Source organism: Arachis hypogaea, chromosome 12 (assembly GCF_003086295.3).
Source record: "Arachis hypogaea cultivar Tifrunner chromosome 12, arahy.Tifrunner.gnm2.J5K5, whole genome shotgun sequence".
NCBI lineage: Eukaryota > Viridiplantae > Streptophyta > Magnoliopsida > Fabales > Fabaceae > Arachis > Arachis hypogaea.
The window spans coordinates 2,997,110-3,018,271 of NC_092047.1; the positions used below are offsets into that span (position 1 = coordinate 2,997,110).

The 21,162-nt window shown below is 32.8% G+C and overlaps 4 protein-coding genes across 6 annotated transcripts; 3 read left to right on the forward strand and 1 right to left on the reverse strand.

Annotated features, from left to right (window-relative positions):
• Positions 1-4,323: 4,323 nt before the first annotated feature.
• On the forward strand, positions 4,324-5,838 carry LOC112729500 (uncharacterized). The gene has a single exon (XM_025779675.1). The coding sequence runs from the start codon at positions 4,324-4,326 to the stop codon at positions 5,836-5,838; it is 1,515 nt and encodes a 504-aa protein (XP_025635460.1).
• An 854-nt stretch (positions 5,839-6,692) lies between these two features.
• Positions 6,693-10,275, reverse strand: LOC112726359 (3-methyl-2-oxobutanoate hydroxymethyltransferase 1, mitochondrial). Of its 2 annotated transcripts, XM_025775716.2 has the most exons (5): positions 9,410-10,275; positions 8,172-8,378; positions 7,937-8,083; positions 7,400-7,453; positions 6,693-7,312 (listed from the first exon to the last, which is right to left on the reverse strand). In XM_025775716.2, the coding sequence occupies exons 1-5, from the start codon at positions 9,827-9,829 to the stop codon at positions 7,079-7,081; spliced, it is 1,062 nt and encodes a 353-aa protein (XP_025631501.1). In that variant the 5' UTR covers positions 9,830-10,275; the 3' UTR covers positions 6,693-7,078. The 2 variants fall into 2 exon arrangements, with proteins under 2 accessions (XP_025631501.1, XP_072066178.1); XM_072210077.1 differs by lacking the exon at positions 7,937-8,083 and having other exon boundaries at positions 9,410-10,201.
• A 2,732-nt stretch (positions 10,276-13,007) lies between these two features.
• LOC112726361 (sphingoid long-chain bases kinase 2, mitochondrial) lies at positions 13,008-17,370 on the forward strand. Its single transcript, XM_025775717.3, has 12 exons — positions 13,008-13,399; positions 13,771-13,847; positions 13,993-14,046; positions 14,139-14,198; positions 14,919-14,996; positions 15,128-15,174; positions 15,289-15,329; positions 15,454-15,538; positions 15,621-15,735; positions 15,950-16,072; positions 16,150-16,250; positions 16,766-17,370. The coding sequence occupies exons 1-12, from the start codon at positions 13,156-13,158 to the stop codon at positions 16,893-16,895; spliced, it is 1,155 nt and encodes a 384-aa protein (XP_025631502.1). The 5' UTR covers positions 13,008-13,155; the 3' UTR covers positions 16,896-17,370.
• A 73-nt stretch (positions 17,371-17,443) lies between these two features.
• LOC112726362 (uncharacterized) lies at positions 17,444-20,781 on the forward strand. 2 transcript variants are annotated; one of them, XM_025775720.3, is made up of 5 exons: positions 17,444-18,309; positions 18,869-19,023; positions 19,146-19,212; positions 19,729-19,780; positions 20,271-20,781. In XM_025775720.3, exons 1-5 carry the CDS (start codon positions 17,943-17,945, stop codon positions 20,392-20,394), a joined length of 765 nt encoding a protein of 254 aa, XP_025631505.1. In that variant the 5' UTR covers positions 17,444-17,942; the 3' UTR covers positions 20,395-20,781. The 2 variants fall into 2 exon arrangements, with proteins under 2 accessions (XP_025631505.1, XP_072066180.1); XM_072210079.1 differs by having other exon boundaries at positions 17,550-18,309; positions 19,729-19,772.
• The last annotated feature ends 381 nt before the right edge of the window (positions 20,782-21,162 follow it).

Sequence of the window (21,162 nt, forward strand, 5' to 3'; positions counted from 1 at the left end):
GATTGCAAACCGCAATTTAAGACCTTGTTAGTAAATAAAATAATACTACATATAATAATTAAGTGGACTGATTTAATAGTTAGTTTATTAATCTGTTAAAATAAATATTATAATTTATAAATTTGAATTTCGTATTATGTATATAATAACTTATTAGTTAATAATAAATTTTTAAATAAAATTTTAATAAATAATAAATTAATTATTATTCTATCGAATTGGAAGATACCGTAAAAAAAAAAAAAAATCCTGCTACATATAGTGAAATACAAAGGAATAATCCACAAATAGGGAAAATGTTGACTGAAACTTTGTTTCATTCATGATGCAAGAAGCAAAGTACTTCAAGTCAACTCCATGACATGGCCAAGAAGAGCCACATTAGAGTGTAACATGTCAAACACACCGAATAGTTGTCACTTTGTGCCGTTTGCTTGGTTCCAAAATAAAGAAACAAATGCACCAACCTCTAGTGGAATTGACCAATTTGGTACCATATTTGTCTGAGAGCAAAAGGGTACTTTGCTAATCTAAGTGCTAAAGCTCATGTATTAGCATAAAGCACATGATTTTGCGGATAAATTACACTTGAACAATATTACACTTAACTTTGTTTTATTCTTAAAAATAATATAATAACCTTCCTACAACTGAACTTATATAATATTTGATATAACACTAACCTCTTATTAATCTAAGGTCTTAGCATAAAAAAATGAGTGAAAAATATTTTATTTTGTGAGGAGTTCAAAAAAATACCTCATTCAAAATATATAATGTAAGCTCCTCAGCATGATAATATTAATAATCGATTCAATAGTTTAAACCTGGGATATTAAAGTCATGAAAATAACTCAATTGGTATTCTAAAGTTTTCTCATCTCTAAATAAAATAATAAGAATAACAAATTTAAAGAGATTGATATATCCTCTTATTAATAACACCTAACTTAGGGTTGAAATTTACCTTAATTTATTTAACAGTGTTATAAATTTGCTGCTAATATAGAATAATACAATTGATATGCACAACTTGACTTAAAAAGGGAACATAAAGAATTTCTAAGCTCCATTTTCATTTGACAGAATAGTTTCATTTCATCCTGCAATCAAACTAGAATTTTGGAAAGCCTTTAGGGAGAGAAATGTTAAGAAGTTGCTTGTTCACCAAACACAATAGAAGGTTTAAACATGTAGCAACTGCAGCCTTATAGAAGCTGATGTAGATATTGCACAAAAGATCTTTATGCAAGCTGAAAAATATAAGGCTTTAAGAACACAAAATGATTTGCCCTTCTTGGTTCTTGTACAACTATTCTTATTATTAGTACATAACTAGCAAAATTTCAATGTATCAATGGCAGCTTATAAATCAAAGCCAAAAGAATGGATAAATCAATTGATGGTAACTCTAAGAACTTTTTCTTTTCCTGTCCGGCGATTCGGGCGGCTCCCTCAGGGGATGATAGGTTGAGACTGTAAATAGTTCTGCCAATGATGTTGTAAGGGAAGCTTTACCATCAGATGATTTGCAAGGAGCCCTCTGAGAAGAGGTTGAGGCAGCAGATATTTTTGCCGATGATGATCTTCTAGAGGAGGTTTTCCTATCCGCCAATTTGGAAGGCGCCCTTAGGGGACGATCAGTTGAGACTGTAAATAGTTTTGCCATTGATGTTGTAGATAGTTTTTCCATTGATTCTGTGGAGGATTCTTTCCCATCAGATGATTTGCACAGCGCCTTCGGAGAGGAGTTTGAGGCAGCAAATAGTTTTGCCAATGATGATCTTGAATCAGAGGAAACTGAATACCCCATGACAAATCGATCAAGTTTTCCAATTTCACCCACAGCAGAAAGCCATTCTGTAAGAATCTCCATGGTTACATAGTCAGCTCTGCAAGCATTCGCAATCATTCTGTCCATAAGTGCTAAAGCTACATTCAACACTCCCTTATCTCTAATCCCTTTGAGAATAGCATTATATGTTGTTGTATTAGGCCTAACCCCTCTTTCCTCCATGTCATCCATCAATGAAACAGCCTTTTCTACATCATCTTTCTTGCATAGAGCATCAATTAAAATGTTGTATATAACAGTATTAGGGTGAACCTTGGATGTAGTAGAACACATTTCCTGGAAAATCGTCATGGCATAATCAACATTGTCATTTAAACAATTTGCATGTATCAGTGCCCCAAAAGTAACCACGGAAGGCGCAAGACCCTCTTTCCTCATCTTTTTCATCAACTTATTGGCAGTTTCAAAATCTCCACTTTTGCCTAGGGAGGAAAGCAGAGTGTTGTAAGTGACCGTATCGGGCTTAACTCCAACTTTTTCCATTTCTTCAAGCATTTCATAAACCCTTTCCAGCTTATTCTTCTTACAAAATCCACTGATCAGGACATTATAGCAAGCTACATCAAGACCGAACTCAGCTTGCTTCAACTTCGACACGACAATGCTGGCATCATCCATCCTTCCAGCTATGCTCAAACCAGATATCAAACTGTAGTAAACAATTGCGTCTGGGGAGCATCCAGAACTCAACATCTCATCGAAAAACTGCATGGCTTTATCGATGTTGTTAACTCCACAAAAAGCGGATATTAGTGGCGTATACGTTGCAGCATTGCCTTTGAGGCCCTTCTCTTTCATTGCATTGAAAACCTCGACTGCACTATGGACCCTCCCACTTCTGCACATACCATTAACCAATACATTGAGGGTAACCACATTTGGCTGAACGCCTTCCTCATTCATCTGATCAAACAGCTCCTGCGCTTTATGAATGTTGCCGGCCTTGCCAAACCCGTCAATCAAGCAATTATATGTAATGGTGTTGGGCTTATGTTTGCTTCCTGTTTTCATCTCCTCCAAGAGACTCAATGCTTCTTCCTCCCTTTCAACTTTACACAATCCATCAATCAAAGTATTAAACAATACCACATCAGGTTCTACACCAAACAAATTACTTTCACCTTTGCCTCTCAACTTGTTAAACATTTCCAAAGCTTCATCAACCCTCCGAGCCGCACACAGATGTCTGAAAACAATCCCAAACGTCACGACACTAGGCCGTATATTCATCTCTTGCATCTTAACCAACAACTTATTCATTCCTTCAATGTCCCTTCCTTTTCCCAGCCCAGTCAACATAGCATTGCAAGGTGCAGCATCAACTTCACCACCAAATTCCATCACACAGTGCAGAATCTCCCGCGCAGCGTTATTACTCTTCCTTTTACACAGGTTGGTAATCAGTTGCGTCAGCTTGAAGGTATCAGGAAAAACACCATGCTCCCCAAGCTTCTTAACCAACGCCAGAGTTTCCTCATCAGAGAAGCTTCTCCCCCGTGGGTCTCTCCACTTTACCAACTCCTCAATAACAGTATCCCCCGTGGAACCATTCAGCAGAATCTTGGAATCCCGTTCAAGCATTTCGTCGAGCACTTGGAGTGCATCATCAATTCGGCCCGATTTCATCAACAACCTCAACAACTCGTTGAAAATTCCGGGATTTTTTGCAGAATTGTCGAGCCTCTTAAACAAAAAAAGTGAATCGTCCACCATTTTAGCACCCTCCAAGCATCGTAGAAGAATCAAAGCTGATTGGGAACTCAAATCAATCTTCCAATTTTGGGATTTTAAGTAACCATGAAGCTTCAAGACCTCAATTTTCGAAGTAGCGTCACGATTCGCGAGCTCAAGAGCGCTCTGGAACACCGAAGACAGCAAGTGACAGTGTTGCTGTTCCGGTTCTGCATTGGTTCTTATGAATTCGAGAAAGTCGAGAGCTTTGGTAGTTGAACCCAATTGGCGCGTGATCTGGAGGATCTGGCGGGAAGAAAGAGGCTCTGAATCGTTGAAGAGAAGAGGAAGAAGAAGATTCTTGCTTTCCTGTGAGTTCCATTCGTCTTTTGGGTGTTGAAGGAGCTCTTGGAGTTGGGTAACGATCGATGATGATACCACGTCTTTTGAATTGGAAACGTCGACGGCAGTGCTGTGGCGGCGAGGAGAGGAGAAAGGAAAGGGTGGCAGGTTGCTGCGGCGGCGACGGCGGAGGAGTTTGAAAGATCGTAACAACATCATGTGGCAAGTGTTGTAAGCTTCGGAAACAAGTGAAGTTCAGTGTAGTTGAAACTTGAAACAAGAGGAATTGGAGTTTTATTTTATTTTATTTTATTTTATTTTATTTTATTTTATTTAATATAAGAGTTTAATTTTTAAATATTTTAATTAAATCCTTGTATGTTGTATTATACAAAAATTTCTCAATTACTTTCTTATAGTTTATGATTCCATTATAGTTTGATGATCGATTCTTAATGGATGAGATGAATTTTGATAGGGAATTACTACGTGAGGAGTTTAAGGAGTCTTTGAAATCTATGACTCACGAACAGAGGAATGCATATGATCGGATACTGAATGCTGTCTCCATGGATCTTGGTGGATTTTACTTTGTTTATGGTTACGGTGGTACTGGGAAGACTTTCCTTTATCGCACGTTATCTGCATCATTAAGGTGTAATGGCAAAATAGTGCTAAATGTTGCATCAAGTGGTATTGCTTCACTATTACTCCCTAATGGACGAACTGCTCATTCTAGATTCAAGATTCCACTAAACATAAATGAGGATTCGGTTTGTAACATTAAACAAGGTTCTTCCCTTGCTAAGCTTCTTGCTAGAGCCAGTTTGATTATATGGGATGAAGCTCCGATGCTTAACAAACACTGTTACGAGGCTTTAGACAAGTCATTGAAGGATATTCTTAGATTTGAGCAATCCTACAAACCTTACATGCCATTTGGAGGAAAGGTTGTTGTCCTAGGTGGTGACTTTAGGCAGATCCTTCCAGTCATACCTATGGGATCAAGACAGGATATCGTGCAATCTTCTATTAGTTCATCATATCTATGGGATTACTGTAATGTACTAAAGCTAAGCAGGAATATGCGTTTATCTTCTTCATCAAGTTCTCAAGACAATTGCGAAAATATGGATTTTGCTAATTGGCTTATTCATATTGGAGATGGATTGGCTGGCGATTCTATAGATGGTGAATCTAAAGTTTTGATCCCGAATGAGATTCTCATTGATGATACTGACACTGGTTTTGAAGAGTTCATACAGTTTGTCTATCCCATGTTGATATATAACTTGACCAACACAGATTATTTCAAGGAACGATCAATTCTTGCTCCCACTCTAGAAGTTGTTAACGAGGTGAATAACAATATCATGAGTCTTTTACCTGGCGATCAGAGGGTTTATCTTAGTTCTGACTCTTTGTGTGTTGAAGAAGGTAATATGGAGTCTCAGTTAGACACCTTTTCACCTGATGTGTTGAATGCTATTAATTGTTCAGGTTTACCTAATCACCAGCTATGCTTGAAAGAAGGAGTACCGGTCATGTTGCTAAGGAATATTGACCAATCTAATGGTTTGTGTAATGGTACCAAGTTGCAGGTACGTCGTTTAGGTAATCATATAATTGAGTGCATTGTATTGACTGGAGACAAAGCAGGTAGAGTTGTGCTTATTCCACGCATGAACATGATACCAAACAATGACACTCTACCTTTTAGATTCCAAAGAAGGCAGTTTCCGTTAATTGTATCTTTTGCAATGAACATAAACAAGTCACAGGGTCAAACACTGGGCGTGGTTGGGTTGTATCTACCGAAACCTGTATTTACTCACGGCCAACTCTATGTTGCTCTATCTAGAGTGAAATCAAAAAAATGTCTTAGAGTTCTAATTCAGAACAACGGTTCCATGCCCAAGGGTAGTACCATAAATGTTGTATTTAGAGAAGTTTTTAACAATGTAACTTAAATAGTACATCATGTTTAATGAGAATATTCTAGTTGTTTCATGCAACGACTTTAGTAAAAAGTGCTATATTTGATGTAAAATAATTCGCATTCCTCGACATTTTTTTTCTTCTTCAGCGACATTTCTTTTCTTCTTTTGTTGATTCATTTCCGTGCGTAGCACGGGTCCTTCCCTAGTTTTATTTAATATAAGAGTTTAATTTTTAAATATTTTAATTAAATCCTTGTATGTTGTATTATACAAAAATTTCTCAATTACTTTCTTATAGTTTATGATTCCATTATAGTAGTTTGATTACAAAATTTCAAAAACAAAAAACATTTGTTTAATATATAAACATTTGATTAAAAATGATTGAATAATTATAGGGATTTCATTTAAAATACTTTTAGATATGATAAATCCTTGAATTTTAAAGACCTAAATAAAAATTGAGGAAGCCTTTATACTATATACAATTTATATTACACTATCATTGCTATTGTGTAAAAAAAAAAAAAAAAATTTAAAATATAAGACAAGAGGTTAAAAATAAAAACTACTTTTCACCAACATTAAGGGATTCTATTCTTAGAATCCAATTTTCTTTCTAGATTGAAGTTCCAAATTGCGAACAATGAAGATAGCTCAATTTTTGCAGGCTTTGAAGAATTGTGATGTCTTTTTTGAGGAATCACTCAGTCAATGTTTCTTTTTAGCACATTATTAATTTTTTTTGCATAAAAACATTTATTAAATTATTGTTAGTAATTATAATTAATTTTAATTCAATCCTATGCTTGTTAACTATAAACAAACATGGGTAGGGAGTGAACCTTAACAGAAATATAAGAGAATAGACAAACATCAATCAATAGTGAAAATTGGAAAGACATTTATTTGGTCACTATTATGGACCACTTCTCTTCTCTGAATAGTGAAAAATTTCAAAATCAGTTCCCAACATTTTGCTCTTACATTGATAAAAACATAATTTCCTTTTGGTAATCTGCCTAAGGTTTCATTGATGTTCCATATACAATGCTGGAGAACAAAATATTGATACATAAAAGAAAATGGTGCGAATTGGCCTAAGATAGTTGCATCATCACTCTATATATCAGTAGTTGACTGAACTTCAATTCTATCATGCCGTTTCAAATCGGTGTGCCACCAAAGAAGACGAACAACATCAAATGAAAAAACATGAAGGCTACCTCCATAGCTTTACTATTAACTTGTTCAGTTACCTTCACCCAACTTATTTGGTTGCATTAAGCCTTTGAACTGCTTCAGATGCTGCGGATGCTGCTTTGTCAAAACCTAGCTTTTGCAACTCATTAGAAAAACCTTCAGCATCTGCTTCACTAATTTTGTATGGACTATGGTGAGCATCAGGGAATGAACCGTTAGTCACATCTTCTTTATACTCTAGTAAGGCTTTGTTGATAATGTCTCCTACACGAGCATATTGCTTGCAAAATTTTGGAGTAACCTGCAAAATGATAGATCATAACAATTTCAGCAATGAATCCTATATCGCTTGAAGGAAATACATTATGTTAGCATTTGCTTGAAATACCTTTGCATGATGGGGGTGCTGAAGCATACCAAGAAGATCATGATAAACTAGCACCTGCATTAACATAAAACTGAATTGAATTCCTCATTTTATGTTTAATCATCTCAAAATGATTGAGGGATGATCGGAATACTAGTTCTCTCCATAGCTACAAGTACTCCAATGACTCAAGATTATAGCTTTCTTTTTCTCCAACTCAATTATGTCAAGATACATATATACCAAAGTGAATAAAAATCATTTAGAAACTGATCATGATACAAAAGGCTTAACATACAGCAACTTGATGAAGAAGAAATGCTTTCAAATAAAGCCAGGCCATGTGTGACACTATTATTAACAAATACAAATTTTGGCTATTATCATAAGCTAATCATCTTGTACAAAGTTTCATTATGGAAGCTATCAAACTCTGGTGTTTACGAGTTGAGTTTTGTGATCCAATTTTACCTATGTTCTACGAGTTTAGGTGAACTCTTTAAGGTTGATAACCTTGTCCATTTTGAGAATACTAGACAGAAAATTACACAAACTTACCTGTCCACTACAAAAGGGTCCGGCCCCAATTCCAATAGTGGGAATTTGAAGTGCTGCTGTTGCTGCGGCGGCCACAGGTGCAGGCACACATTCTAGAACAACAGAAAAACACCCTGCTTCTTGCAAAGCCAATGCTGTCTCGACAACCTAAACGGGCTAATTAATACCTTTTAGGATGATAATAAAATTGTTCAAATATTCAAAATAGATGCATAATTCAAAGAGAGAGATAAACCTTGACAGCACTTAAAATGTTCCTTCCCTGAGGTCTAAAACCCCCTAAAACACTAATGGCCTGTGGAGTAAGCCCTACATGCCCCATCACTGCTATTCCCGCTTCAACAATAGCCTTCGCCGCAACAATCCTCGAAGGGGAACCTCCTTCCAATTTTATGGCATCCATTCCGCCTTCCTTTAAAATCCGAACCGCTGTATCAACCGCCTGCTCATAATCAAACATAAAAATAATTCAGAACCATTGCACACTAGGTAAATTCAACTTAGATTCCCCACATCTTTATTCAAGCAACAAAGCAAATTCTATATATTCTACCAACATATTAAACATAGTTATATTTTGTCTACAACTTTCCCATCAATCAAACAAGTGCAAATGCATGTTCAATCCCAAACTAGGAAAAAGAAGAAAGCTATTATGGTTGAAAATATCCATATTTCAAAAAAAAAAAAAAAAGTGAAAAAGCACATTCCAATATTTTGCAGACTTTCCCAAAACCAAAATCTTGCAACAACTAAAGAAGCCTTTGAAAGCATGGCATGTTTTGTCTCAGAATCCAAACTGCTTCATATGCAGCTCAGAATCAATCAATGTTGGTTCAACAATGAAAGCTGTGGATCCAAGTGAAGAGCTTCAGTTGGATCATATTTACTTCATTGTTCCTAGAATCAGATCCCGGGTTCCGCTTTCTATGCAGGATTTGGGTCAATTAGCATTCAAGGCCAATGCAGCTCTTGCTCATTCTTCTTCCAATAATAATAACTTCAAGCCTTGTAATAACAAAGTTCCTCTTTCTAGAAGGAAGAAGCCTCAACGAACACACCCAATTCTACCAACAAATTAAACATAGTTATATTTTGTCTACAACTTTTCCATCAATCAAACAAGTGCAAATGCATGTTCAATCCCAAAAGCGGAAAAAGAAGAAAGCTACTATGGTAGTATGGTTGAAAATATCCATATTTCAAAAAAAATAAAATGAAAAAAGAAGTGAAAAAGCACATTCCATTATTTTGCAGACTTTCCCAAATCCAAAATCTAATTCTCATCAAAATACACACACAACTCTCCTACTTTATACATATACAACTCTCCTACTTAATTCTCATCAAAATCAAATCAATCATGGGCCATCAAATACAGAATTCATGTTAAAATACAAAATACACGTATTTATTGGTGACTGATTTGGATGAAAAGTAGGAAAATTCACCAATTTCGTTAAAAATAAAAACCTGATCGGAACTTGATTCATAGGAGCCAAAAGGCAAGTCCCCAACAAGCATAGGATTTTTGGCGCCACGGGCAACGGCACGGCAATGAACAAGCATCTCATCAACGGTGATAGGGAGAGTGGTGTCGTGTCCATGAACCACCATGGAAGCTGAGTCACCAACGAGGCATATATCAATGCCAGCCATGTCTAAGTGCACCGCTGAAGGGTAATCGTATGCGGTTACCATTGTTATCGGTTTCGAGTTTCTATGCTTTTGACGTAGCTGCATGAGTGTTGTTCTCTGGTTTGCGATTTGTGGCGTTGGACCTGAGTACACCGTGTTCTCTGGAACATTGCTCATGAAACGAATGTGTCTCAGAATAGAAGATGAAAATGAAGAAGATGGTGAATGTTTTGTGAGAAACCTAATGCAAGACATTGGGGGAAAGAGAGAAAAAGACAAAAAGAGAGAATTTTTGGATTGAATTTTGCCAAATCTGAGAGTTTTCTATGTTATGATAGTGATGTGTGAGATTCTGTTGAATTTTGAATAAGAAGAAGAAGAAGAAGAAGAAAGAACCAAGTTGAGTTCAGCTGCCACTGCTGAATGCTGTTGTTGCCAATTTTGTTTTGGTTTTTGGGTTGTCTGCGATTTTGGGTTTGATTTTGGGAAATTATGTGTGTGATTGTGAAATGAAACTCTGCATATTTATGAATCATTGAATCAAGAGAGTATGTAACTATGTATATGGATTATGGAGGTGTTGCATGCTTTTTTTATGTGCCACCAACACTAACACTGTGTTTGGATGAGTGAAATTTGGAAGGAAAGAAAATGTAAGAGGTGAAATTGGATGGAAAACTCAATTTTGTTTTGTTTGGATCACAAAAAAAAATTGAATGAAAAATAAAAAAATATATGTGGAGCCCACATAAAATTTTTTTCCTCAACCTTGCCAAAAAAATTGGTGGAGAAGAAAAAACATAATTAAAATTTTATATTTATCCTTTTGGTTTTAATAATTTTAATATATTATTATAATAGAAATTTATATTTAAATATTATATATATATTAGATAAATAATTTAAATTAAATATATAAAATTATAATATTTTATAATATTTATAAAATATAATAAAATATAAATATATAAAAATATTTATATTTTATTTTGTTATAAGGGTATTAATATAATTTTATATTATTATAATTTCCTTTTTTCTCACTTTTTTTTTATCCAAACAATATAAAATTTTCTCTCTATTTTCTTTCTATCCATTTTCTCTCAATCCAAACAATACACAAATAACTCTACTTTTCCATCTATTTTCTTTCTTTTTATTTTTTTCTTTTATTTTTTTTTTCCTTCCATTTTCTTCTCTATATCCAAACAAAATTAGCATGTCAAAACGCATTTTAAATTTTTAATAAAACTCAAAATGTATATTTTATGTTAAATTTTGTATGAGAAAAAATATTATAATTGACAATAATTTAACATGGATTAGAATTTATGTTTATTATTATATAAATTTTAAATATTTATTAGTCGTCCTTGTATTCTAGGCATTCATACTAATAATTTTTATAAAATTAAACATCCATACTTCATATAAAATATAATCCAAATCTACAAAATTATCAAATTTAATTTGTACAAAGTAATAATTTCTACACATAATATAGTTAAATTAATTCTCTCTCTATAAAATAATATACTATTGATATAATCTAATTGAGACATTCTCAGACTCAATAAAGTTAAAATCTAAATAGTATTTTTTTTTTGGTGATTAAATCTAAATAGGATTAGTAGTACCAAATCTATTATATGTTTTCTTTAGTTGAGTAATAATATACTTTCATAAAAAAAAAGAAATAATAATAAAAATGCCTCAAAGAACATAGATCAGTCTGATAAGCTAACGAATTATAAATCAAACGGCATAATCTCTTTATATTCACTTAAAAAATAAAGATGTCTCTAACAAAATTTTATTTTTAGCATAAAGTTAAAGTCACCATATTATACACACCACAAATAATAACAAAAATATTTAATAATAAAAAAATTAATAAAAAACCGTTAAATTTTATCTTATTTAATTTTTATTAATAAAAGTTAAATAAAATAAATTTTGAGCTTTTTTTTTTTTTATCTTTTTAACGTAATAAAATTTCGAATATTTTCACCAATCCATCAAATTTATCAATGTATATTTCCTCCTGAAATCTCAACTTCTAAATTCTAATCAACTCTTCCATAGTTGTACTTTTTTTCAACAGCAGAAAAGTAGCCCCATTTTTAGGGCAATTACTTCATCTAAATGGTGTTTAACAACTAGACCAATAATTTTTAGCGGTTTTCCTACAATCATGGAAACCATGGTCAACTACACATACTCCAAAAACATTTATATCTAAGAAAAACCTAAGAAAGAAGAAGAATAATAAAGAAAAACACATTCATCACCTCTGAGTGAGACTACCATAAACCAAATAAACTTCACACATTTGAGAAGAAAAATGCTCTTCAAGGCTTCCTCTTATGTCACATTTACCTCTCTTATTTGATGAATCAACATTCAAATTTAGATAAATATATACTGAGCTTCTTTCTCATCTGCTTGTCAAAGATAGCATTGTGGACTTATATCAAACCCCTTTGATCATAATCTTCCTTTTATTTGTGGGTAATATATCTCTTCTACAAGCCCTTTTAATTATATTGAATTCTAGTTATATATAAAGGGATAGTTTTTAATTTTTTTTCTATGAGTGTTGTTAGTTAATTATTTGTTGAATTCTAGTGGTATAAATATAAATTTTCCTTTTCCTTTTTAAGTCTTAGTCATTCATTCTTTTTTTTTTTAAGTGTAAAGAATGGTATAAAAGATAATAAATTGATATTGATAATAAGTTAATAACCAACTTAGTTGGTCGAGTAGTGAGTTCACTCGTCGGGTTAAATATATATTGGGATTTGAATTCCACACATTATGCATGCAGTAGCTCATGGGTATTAATTAGTTATTATTCAATAATTAATATTACTTTGATATTTAAAAATAGAAAATTTTTAAATATTTGACAAATTTGATAAAATTCAAATATTATTTATTTATTTATTTTTCTTAAAAACTTTTCGATTATTGATTTTTTTTTTATTTTAAAAAGTTATCGATTATACCACATATATGAAGCATGGAAAAATCATTATCATATTCCTAGGCATTCAAACAAAAATATTAAAAAGAAATTAAAAATCATAGCTCAATTCTCTTAATTTTTGAATAAAAAAATGTTTAAATTTTTTATTTTTTTATATTTTTAAAAAACATATATTTAAAATTTTATTTATTTAAATATTAAAAATAATTAAGAGAAAAAATTAATACTCTAATTATTAATCAAAATAAAAAATATTTTTTATATATTAAAAATTAATTATTATATATTTATGTATAAATATATATATATATATATATATTATTTAATTTATTTTAATATATATTTTATATTGTAATATGTATTTTATAAAAATAAATAACTTTTAATATAGATATAATATAATTGAATCAAAATATTATATCTAGTTCTAATGTAACAATAATGTTTTCTTTTTTAGGAAATTCCACATGCTACTATAAAAAAGGGTATTCAATCTCCATCCATTTTGCCTTCAAAATTGAAACTGCTATAAGCTAAGAACAGAAGTAGTGTACAAAAAATTGAACTTTCATTCTTTCTAACACTCTTGTTCATGAAAATGATGACGTGCCATAGTTTCATTTACCCCAATCATAATTATTATTATCATCATCAGAATTTCTACTTTGTGGCATTGGGAAGAGGAACTTCAATGGCTGCTGCAAGTGCTTCACCCACCCCTGTTCTCAGATCCGAGCTTAAACCCGTGGAACCCGTGGAACAAGATCTTCAAACTGCTCTTAATTTTGTATCCTCTCCTCGCCAAAGGGAGCTTGTTTTCGTTGTCAATCCCCAAGGTTTGTTGGTTCTTCACTTCCTCACTTACTGTTTTGTTTCTGAGAAAATTCCCAAGAGGAAAAAAAAATGTGATTTTTACTTATTTTTAGCTCAAATAACTGATGAGGTGTTGTGATTGGAGCCTGCCCATTATTTACTTTGTTGAAAGTTCAAATTTTTGAAAAATTGGAACCATGAAACTTGGGTTGCATATGCGAAAGGAAACTTTTTATATACATATATGTATATAATGTATATTTCTCCTTTGTTTTTGAGCTCAAATGAATGATGGGGTGTTGGAATTGGAACTTTACCACGATTTATTTGAGGGAAAAGTTCAGTTTTTTTTTTATTTATTTGTTACAAAACTTGCACTTTGATTTGCATGCAGGTGCTAATGGTCGCACTGGTAAAGATTGGAAGAAGTTGCTTCCATTTCTAAGGTCTCGCCTTGGTAATGATTACAATGTGAGTACACTATCAGCTTTGTCATCAGCCTATGTTTTGTTTTTAATTTTGAATCCGCAAATTCTGTTGCTTGTGTTTGTTTGCAATTTCACAATACTAGAGATTAACAGTTTTTGATTCTTCATTTTGTTTTTGTCCTTGATAGATTTGTGAGTCATTTACTACGGGTCCTCGTCATGCCATTGACATAACAAGAGAGGTTGGTTATTGATGAGCTGAAATCAATTGTGAATTTTATTTTTATTTATGTTGGTTCTTCTGAGTTATTAAGATGTTATTCTTGCCATTTAGGCTATAAGGGAAGGAGCAGAAGCAGTCATTGCTGTCGGAGGTGATGGAACTATTTATGAGGTGCACCCTGCGTTTTTCGCCCGTTATTTTTCTGTTTAAGTTTATATAATTGATTACACTATCGGACTATGAAAACGGACGACATACAGATAGACAAAGGACACATGATATACTAACATATATGTTCAAGATTTATATGATATTCAAGCATTCAAAAACGCCATAATACTAATAATCACTAATCACTAATATCTAAACTCACCCAATTATTTTTGAACCATTTTTAGTATATGTCATTTGTATCAATACTTGTAGCTACTAATTTCGTTTGAAAAATTTATACTAATATCCGATCTGTGTTTGAATTGGGTTTGAATTAGTAAAAGCAGAAGTAATTGGCCATGGCGGTGTCAGAGAATTGTCTTTTAACTGTCAAACATTGACATTTGTTGGATTCATAGACATCTTGCTTAGTTGGTGTGTCCATACTTCATAGGATTTGGTTGATGATATATTTAGACGGATTTCTTGCCATCTATATTACTACATACTTTAGTTTAACACTTGATGTCATTGAAAAACTTCTATCCGGGAGATGAGAATGTGTTCGATCAAGCTTGCCTTGAGCTTGTATTTGTAAAAGCTTTTGGTGATTTGGTAGCAATTAGTTTATTTTAGGCACACCGATTTCCATGATTTCAACATTCTTGATTGATTGTTCACCTAAGATATTTTGTTAAGAGACAATATTCCTCACGCATCACAGTATGTTATAAGCAGGTTGTTAATGGTTTCTTTTGCGATGGAAAACCTGTTGCTAGTAACAATAAAGAGAACTTAAAGGCAACTGCTCTTGGGGTGAGTTAATTTCCATAAGGACATGTAGTATTCTCATTTTAACTCAATCATGCGGTGTTTGATTCGGTTATCTCTAAGAAGATTGTATATGGGGCATGTTAAGAATATAACCATGTTCTGTCCTTTTGTAGGTGATACCCTTGGGAACTGGTTCTGATTTTGCAAGAACATTTGGATGGTTAGTTCCTGTTTATCATGAATTCATGATTCTCCTTTTGTTTCTAATGTACTTCATTTGCTCAAGAACAAGGAAGTGAATAGAAACATCTACTCTGCCTTTTTTTCTTCTCAGGAGCAATGATCCTTATGCTGCTGTTGAACGTGTTGCTAAAGGTTCAACCTCTTTTCTTGCGGTTTCTTTACCTTCATATCGAGCTTGTCTATGATTGCTGCACAATATTTGTTGCCATATCTATTTTTTAGTTTTCCACTCATGACATGTTTGAGTCTTTCTTAGGGATGAGATCAAGGGTAGATGTTGGTGTTATCACTGGACCCACCGGCGATCAGAATTACTTCATAAATGTTGCTGACATTCATTTGTAAGGTTAAATTGGGAGTTTCAGGTTAAGCATTCTGTCACGGACATCATTTCTAAATCGATTCGTGACAAAATTTATGCAGGAGTGCAAAGGCAGGATTTTACGCTTCTAAGTACAAGAAATTCGGCAACTTGTGTTATGTCATTGGTGCATTGCAAGCCTTCATGAGTCATTATAATCAGGATTTCAGGATCAAGGTCAGTACAACTTGGTTTTTCATCCCTCAGCTTTTGTATACAAAGATAAACATACAAACGTGTTTGGAATTGGGGACAAATATATGATAGTGTGTCCCAAAATACAAATTTTTTGTCTTTTTGTCTCTGTATACATGTCCTAGCACAGCTATCAAACGTAGCTTGTGCATATGAGGCCCAAGATGTGCAAGTTTTATGATTCAATAAAGTGCAGGTCAATGAAGGTGAGTGGGAGTTTTGTCCCCAAGTGACGGCCCTTTGTGTTGGAAATGCAAAATTCTTTGGTGGCGGTATGAAAATTACTCCCAATGCTGATCCTCGCAGTGGAAATTTATCGGTAGGCACCCTTATTATGCTGGTTAAAATCCTTTCTTTAACTCCTGTTAATATATTTTTCTCATGTAAATTCTGCAGGTTGTGATTCTTCAGCACTTCAAGTGGTACGATTTTATCCTAAACTTACATAAGATTTACAGTGGGACACACCTGAAGGTGAAGAATGTTTCTTCAAGAAGGTATAAGCTCTTTGGTGAAGATTGTCTTGGTTTATGACTCATGAATGTGTATATCATTATTATTTTAGTACTTATGCCTTGAATCGAAAGCATCCCAATTATAGAGACGCGAGGAAGGCAGAATTTTTATCCTTCCGTATGCTGGAATTTTTGACTTAGTTGATCTTACAGTCATCAGAAGTTTGACTTTGAATATCTTGTTATTATTGTGGATGTTGGTGAATGTTGCTAAGAAGATGATTGTTATGAGCGTTTGTGTAAAACAGAATTTCGTAAATAACTCTACCGACCTTTGTTTTGATTTGGATTTCTTAATATCAGCTAAGCCTTCTCCCACTAGGTGAGGTTTGGTTTGGCTACACGGACCAAACAGCACCGTGTATCCCACCTTGGCATAAAATATATAACCATGTCGATTCAATAGAAGCTAGTTCTTTTGTTAGCACTTTTAATTTCTTTTAGGCTTGCTTACGGTTGAGCTTGTACTAATTTGGTGCTTTCTTTGTGTTTGGTAGTGTAAATTCTATTGAGGTGGAGGACATTTCAGGCAGAGGTGGAGTATATATTCAATCTGACGGCGAGCATTTAGGGTTCCTTCCAAAGAAGATTTGTGTTCTTCCGTCCGCGATTGAGATGATATGCTGATTCAGCTCAATAATAACATAACAGGTTCAATGACAATACTTAAAAGCAGCAGAATATTAGTTTATCATAAGTTTTCCTTTTTGTTTGACTTGATTGCTGGCTTCAGCACCGGCGAATTGCACAGCTTTTGCAGCTCAGAGGCAACATTTTTTTCTGTGTAATTTTTGAGAAGGGAAAGATATATTAGTTTGGAACTTGAAAGTTTCTTCATGGATTGGTGAAAGCAATATTGTGTTGTTTCCTTTGTAATTTTAGTTGGTTCTAATTTCTAACGGAGGAAAAAAAAAAGAGAGAGAGATAGAGAGGGTGCTGGAGAGTGGTGTCTTATTTGGGGTTGCAAAAGCATAGCCTGGGACACAGTTGTTATTTTTTGAGTCAGCAATGTGTTGACAGTATAGTTTATCTATATTTACTGTAAAATGTTTCATAGTTCAATGCATAATTTATGAAATGGCATAACAGATTACAAGTTCAATACTTTTGATATCTTTTGTAAATATATTTACTGTATATTTTTAAGTTTGGATCAAAAGTTAGTTAGTTGTTACCTTTTTTTTTTTTTTTTTTCACGGTATCTCCTAAGCGCGATATACATGGTATCCATGTCTATCAGTGATGATATTATATCATAAGTTTATCCAAAAATAAAAAGTGAGTCATAGTTGGATAAAATATGAATAAAGTTTTGTAATATAATTTATTTATATCTTTAGATTTTTACGAAATACTTTTTTTACAATTAAAAGTGTCCAGAACATAATATCAAATAATAAAAAATTTCTAATTGTTATCCTAGTTAAAATCCAGAAAAAAAAAAAAAACTATGTTTGATAAAAAAATAAGAAACATATCAACTTCGAAGCTACTATATTTCTTATTGTTTGTTTTATGTGTGACAATTGTGCATATGAATATTGACTTCTCATTAAAAAAAGGGAAAAAAAGTTTTTGCTTTTAGCATTATTATTGTGTGGCTGTTATTTATTGATACCTTAAAGATATTTAAACTAGGAGCTTCTTCTTTCATATTTTGCACTCTAACTCCTAATGGCATTAGCAACCATAGCTTCTTTTCCTTCAATCAAATTCAACACTACTCACCAAAACAATTCTTTGATCTTTCTACCAAAACAACACCACAGCCATAGAATCTGTAAATTAAGAAGAATTCAATTCAATGGAACAGGACATAATCAACAAGAAGAGTCTCAACAACCACAGAACAATAACAATAATAATAACAATGCATTGTTAAAGGTAGCATGGTATGGTTCTGAGCTTCTTGGCATTGCTGCTTCTGCTTTGAAGCCATCTTCCAATGAGAAAGCTCCTCAGAGGCTTCTTGAATCCATTGATCGTGATGCTGTTGTGGATACTATCAAACAAGATTTTCAAAGGTCCTATTTTGTCACAGGTGAAACTGAAACCATACCCACCATTATTTCCTTCTTTTCTTATGTTAATCCCATTTTTTCCTATATATATTATGTGTGTATGGTTTGAAATTAGTACAATTTTGACTGTCAAAATGTGATTTTTATAATTCTACATTAGTGATATGGTAATGCCTTCATATACAATGTGATATCAAATTATCTAATTAGAGAAAACTTAGGTTTTTAAATTCCGGTTGTAGTTGTGGTTGAGATGGTTGTGATTATGGTTGTTGCAGTCGTCTCGATGAATTTGAGTCTTTTGCATAAACTTTTTCAGCAAAGTTCGAATTCTAAACTTTTAGTTTATAGAAGCTCTGATACCATATCATGAAACCACTTGTGCTAAAAGGTTAAGCTGATAGGAGAAGATATATGAACAGTTATTATATCTCTAACAGGCGCATTGCATGATGCAATCAGCAATTTTTAAGATCATATAGGCTAAAATTAAAGTCAAGCTAATATCAGTTGGTATTCTTCCAGCTAGTAATTTGAGTATGTTTATATGTTTCTCTAACCTTCTTCCAAACCTCTCAGGTGATCTCACATTAAATGCTTATGAAGACGACTGCGAATTCGCGGATCCAGCAGGATCCTTTAAAGGGCTTCAGCGTTTCAAAAGGAACTGCACTAACTTTGGATCTCTTTTGGAGAAGTCAAATATGAAGCTCATGAAATGGGAAGATTTTGAGGTGAATACAAACTTCAAACTTTTTAACATATTTCATAGTGCCTCATCACATGCTACACATTTGGATTTAGAAACTTGAATACTGAAAAAAACTTCATCTTTGTTATATGGTTTTTATGACAGGATAAAGGAATAGGCCACTGGAGATTTAGTTGTGTCTTGTCATTTCCTTGGAGGCCAATACTTTCTGGTACGAGAAACGATTTATCTTCCTAATAGATTCGCTTAAACATTGCCTTACAGAAAGAATTGGTTATTTTAGATGATGATTAAGAAGATTTTTTAAGAGACTATGCGATTAACTCTTCTGTTGCATTTCAAACCTTTTTCATTTCTATGCATTGGTTGAGCCATTGAAGATCATATATAATTAAGTAAACTTTTTCCTAGTAGATCTCTTATTACTTGAAAATAAATGAATACAATTGTGCATTGCTTTATCTGTTTTTCAGAGTAAACTTATTTCATATTTTAGTCATCATTCATTGCTAGTTTCTTGGTTTTAAGTTTTAACTTTTAATAAACATGAATAATATAAAATTTCTAATAAAATAATTAACAATTAATTCTTTGTTAAGAAAGATCTGTCTGTGAATATGTAGCCAAACGACTTTGCCTGGTAGGATAAGGCTTTGTTGTTGTATTCATGCAGCACGAATATTTATTATAATAAATTCAATTTGATCATGTTGATAATATGTTGCAGCAACTGGATACACAGAATATTATTTTGATCCACAATCAGGAAAAGTATGTAGGTGAGAAAAATTTTATACTTTTAATAATGTATATCCATGATTCGACATCTCTAGAAGGTTTAATTATTTTGTTGGTCCCTATAGTTTTACCAAATTTGTAATTAGGTTCCTATATTTTTTTTTTCCTTTCAACTGGATCCCTACATTGCTTTTAATTTTATAATTAGGTCCTTCCTAGTGTAAAAAATATTAGAGTTAACTGAATATTTTTTTGCAAATTGAAGGTATTCATAGTTAAAAACCTAATTAGATTTTCGACCTTATGTATTTTGGGAAAAATATTCTGTTAATTTTAACGTTTTTGACATGAAAAGGACTTAATTACAAAATTAAAAGCAATGTAGGGACCCAATTGAAATGAAAAAAAGTATAAAGATCCAATTGAAAATTTGGTGAATTATAAAGACCAACAGAGTAATTAAACCTCTCTAGAATTGATGTATTATCATTTTGGCAACTAATAAAATGCTTGAAAAATGAATGAATTCAGGCATGTGGAGCATTGGAATGTTCCAAAAATGGCTTTGTTCAAGCAAATTCTTAAGCCTAGCAGGGGATTTGGATTAAAAGACTATATGAATAGATGGTTGAAAGCATTTCAAGTGAAGATTTAGATTACTATGGTTTGATGAGTGTGTCAACATTTCAAGTCTCAAGATATAGCTTTATAAAACTGGAAACTTTGGATGCATGATGTATGCAACATGATGAAGATGGAAAGAGGATCAATTTGAGTAGCAAAATGATATCTCCACTCATTCGGTATAGGATATCGTGTCGATTCATGGTTCATTAGCTATTGTAATCTAGTTAATGAGCCAGGTCGACACGATGTCACTTGTTATTCGTGATTACTATATTGACCCGAAGAACTAATTCTTAGAATTGTATATGCTAGGAACTCACTAGATGGTGGAAATCTCATGTAGATATATGGTTTCCAGAGAATTATGTGTTCATGAAAGTAGCTTTTGTTAGAAGAAAAGTATTTGCTGCTGAAATTTGTCTTATGCTTCATTTTCTCTGTACAATTTTGCTAAGTCATTTTTAGTTATTTATTTGTATTTGATTTTGATTGAACTAATAATAATAGGATTTACCTAAGGTTTAGAAATACAATGATTTTGGGACATTGTAACTTGTGAGTGTTGTTCCTTATTAGTGCTAGATTAAACCAAATTATATATTGGTAATATTATATGGTTTAATTGATTAAACTAATGTGACACTAATTCAGTTAGCTATCTAAGTTGATCACCAACTTAGTTTTATTAATATTAGTGAAATTATGGTTTACCACAAATATTAATTTAATGACTCGGTTGCACAATTAATAATCATGTTATGAATTTGTTCATACTGTAGCCAGACCCAAAATGAAT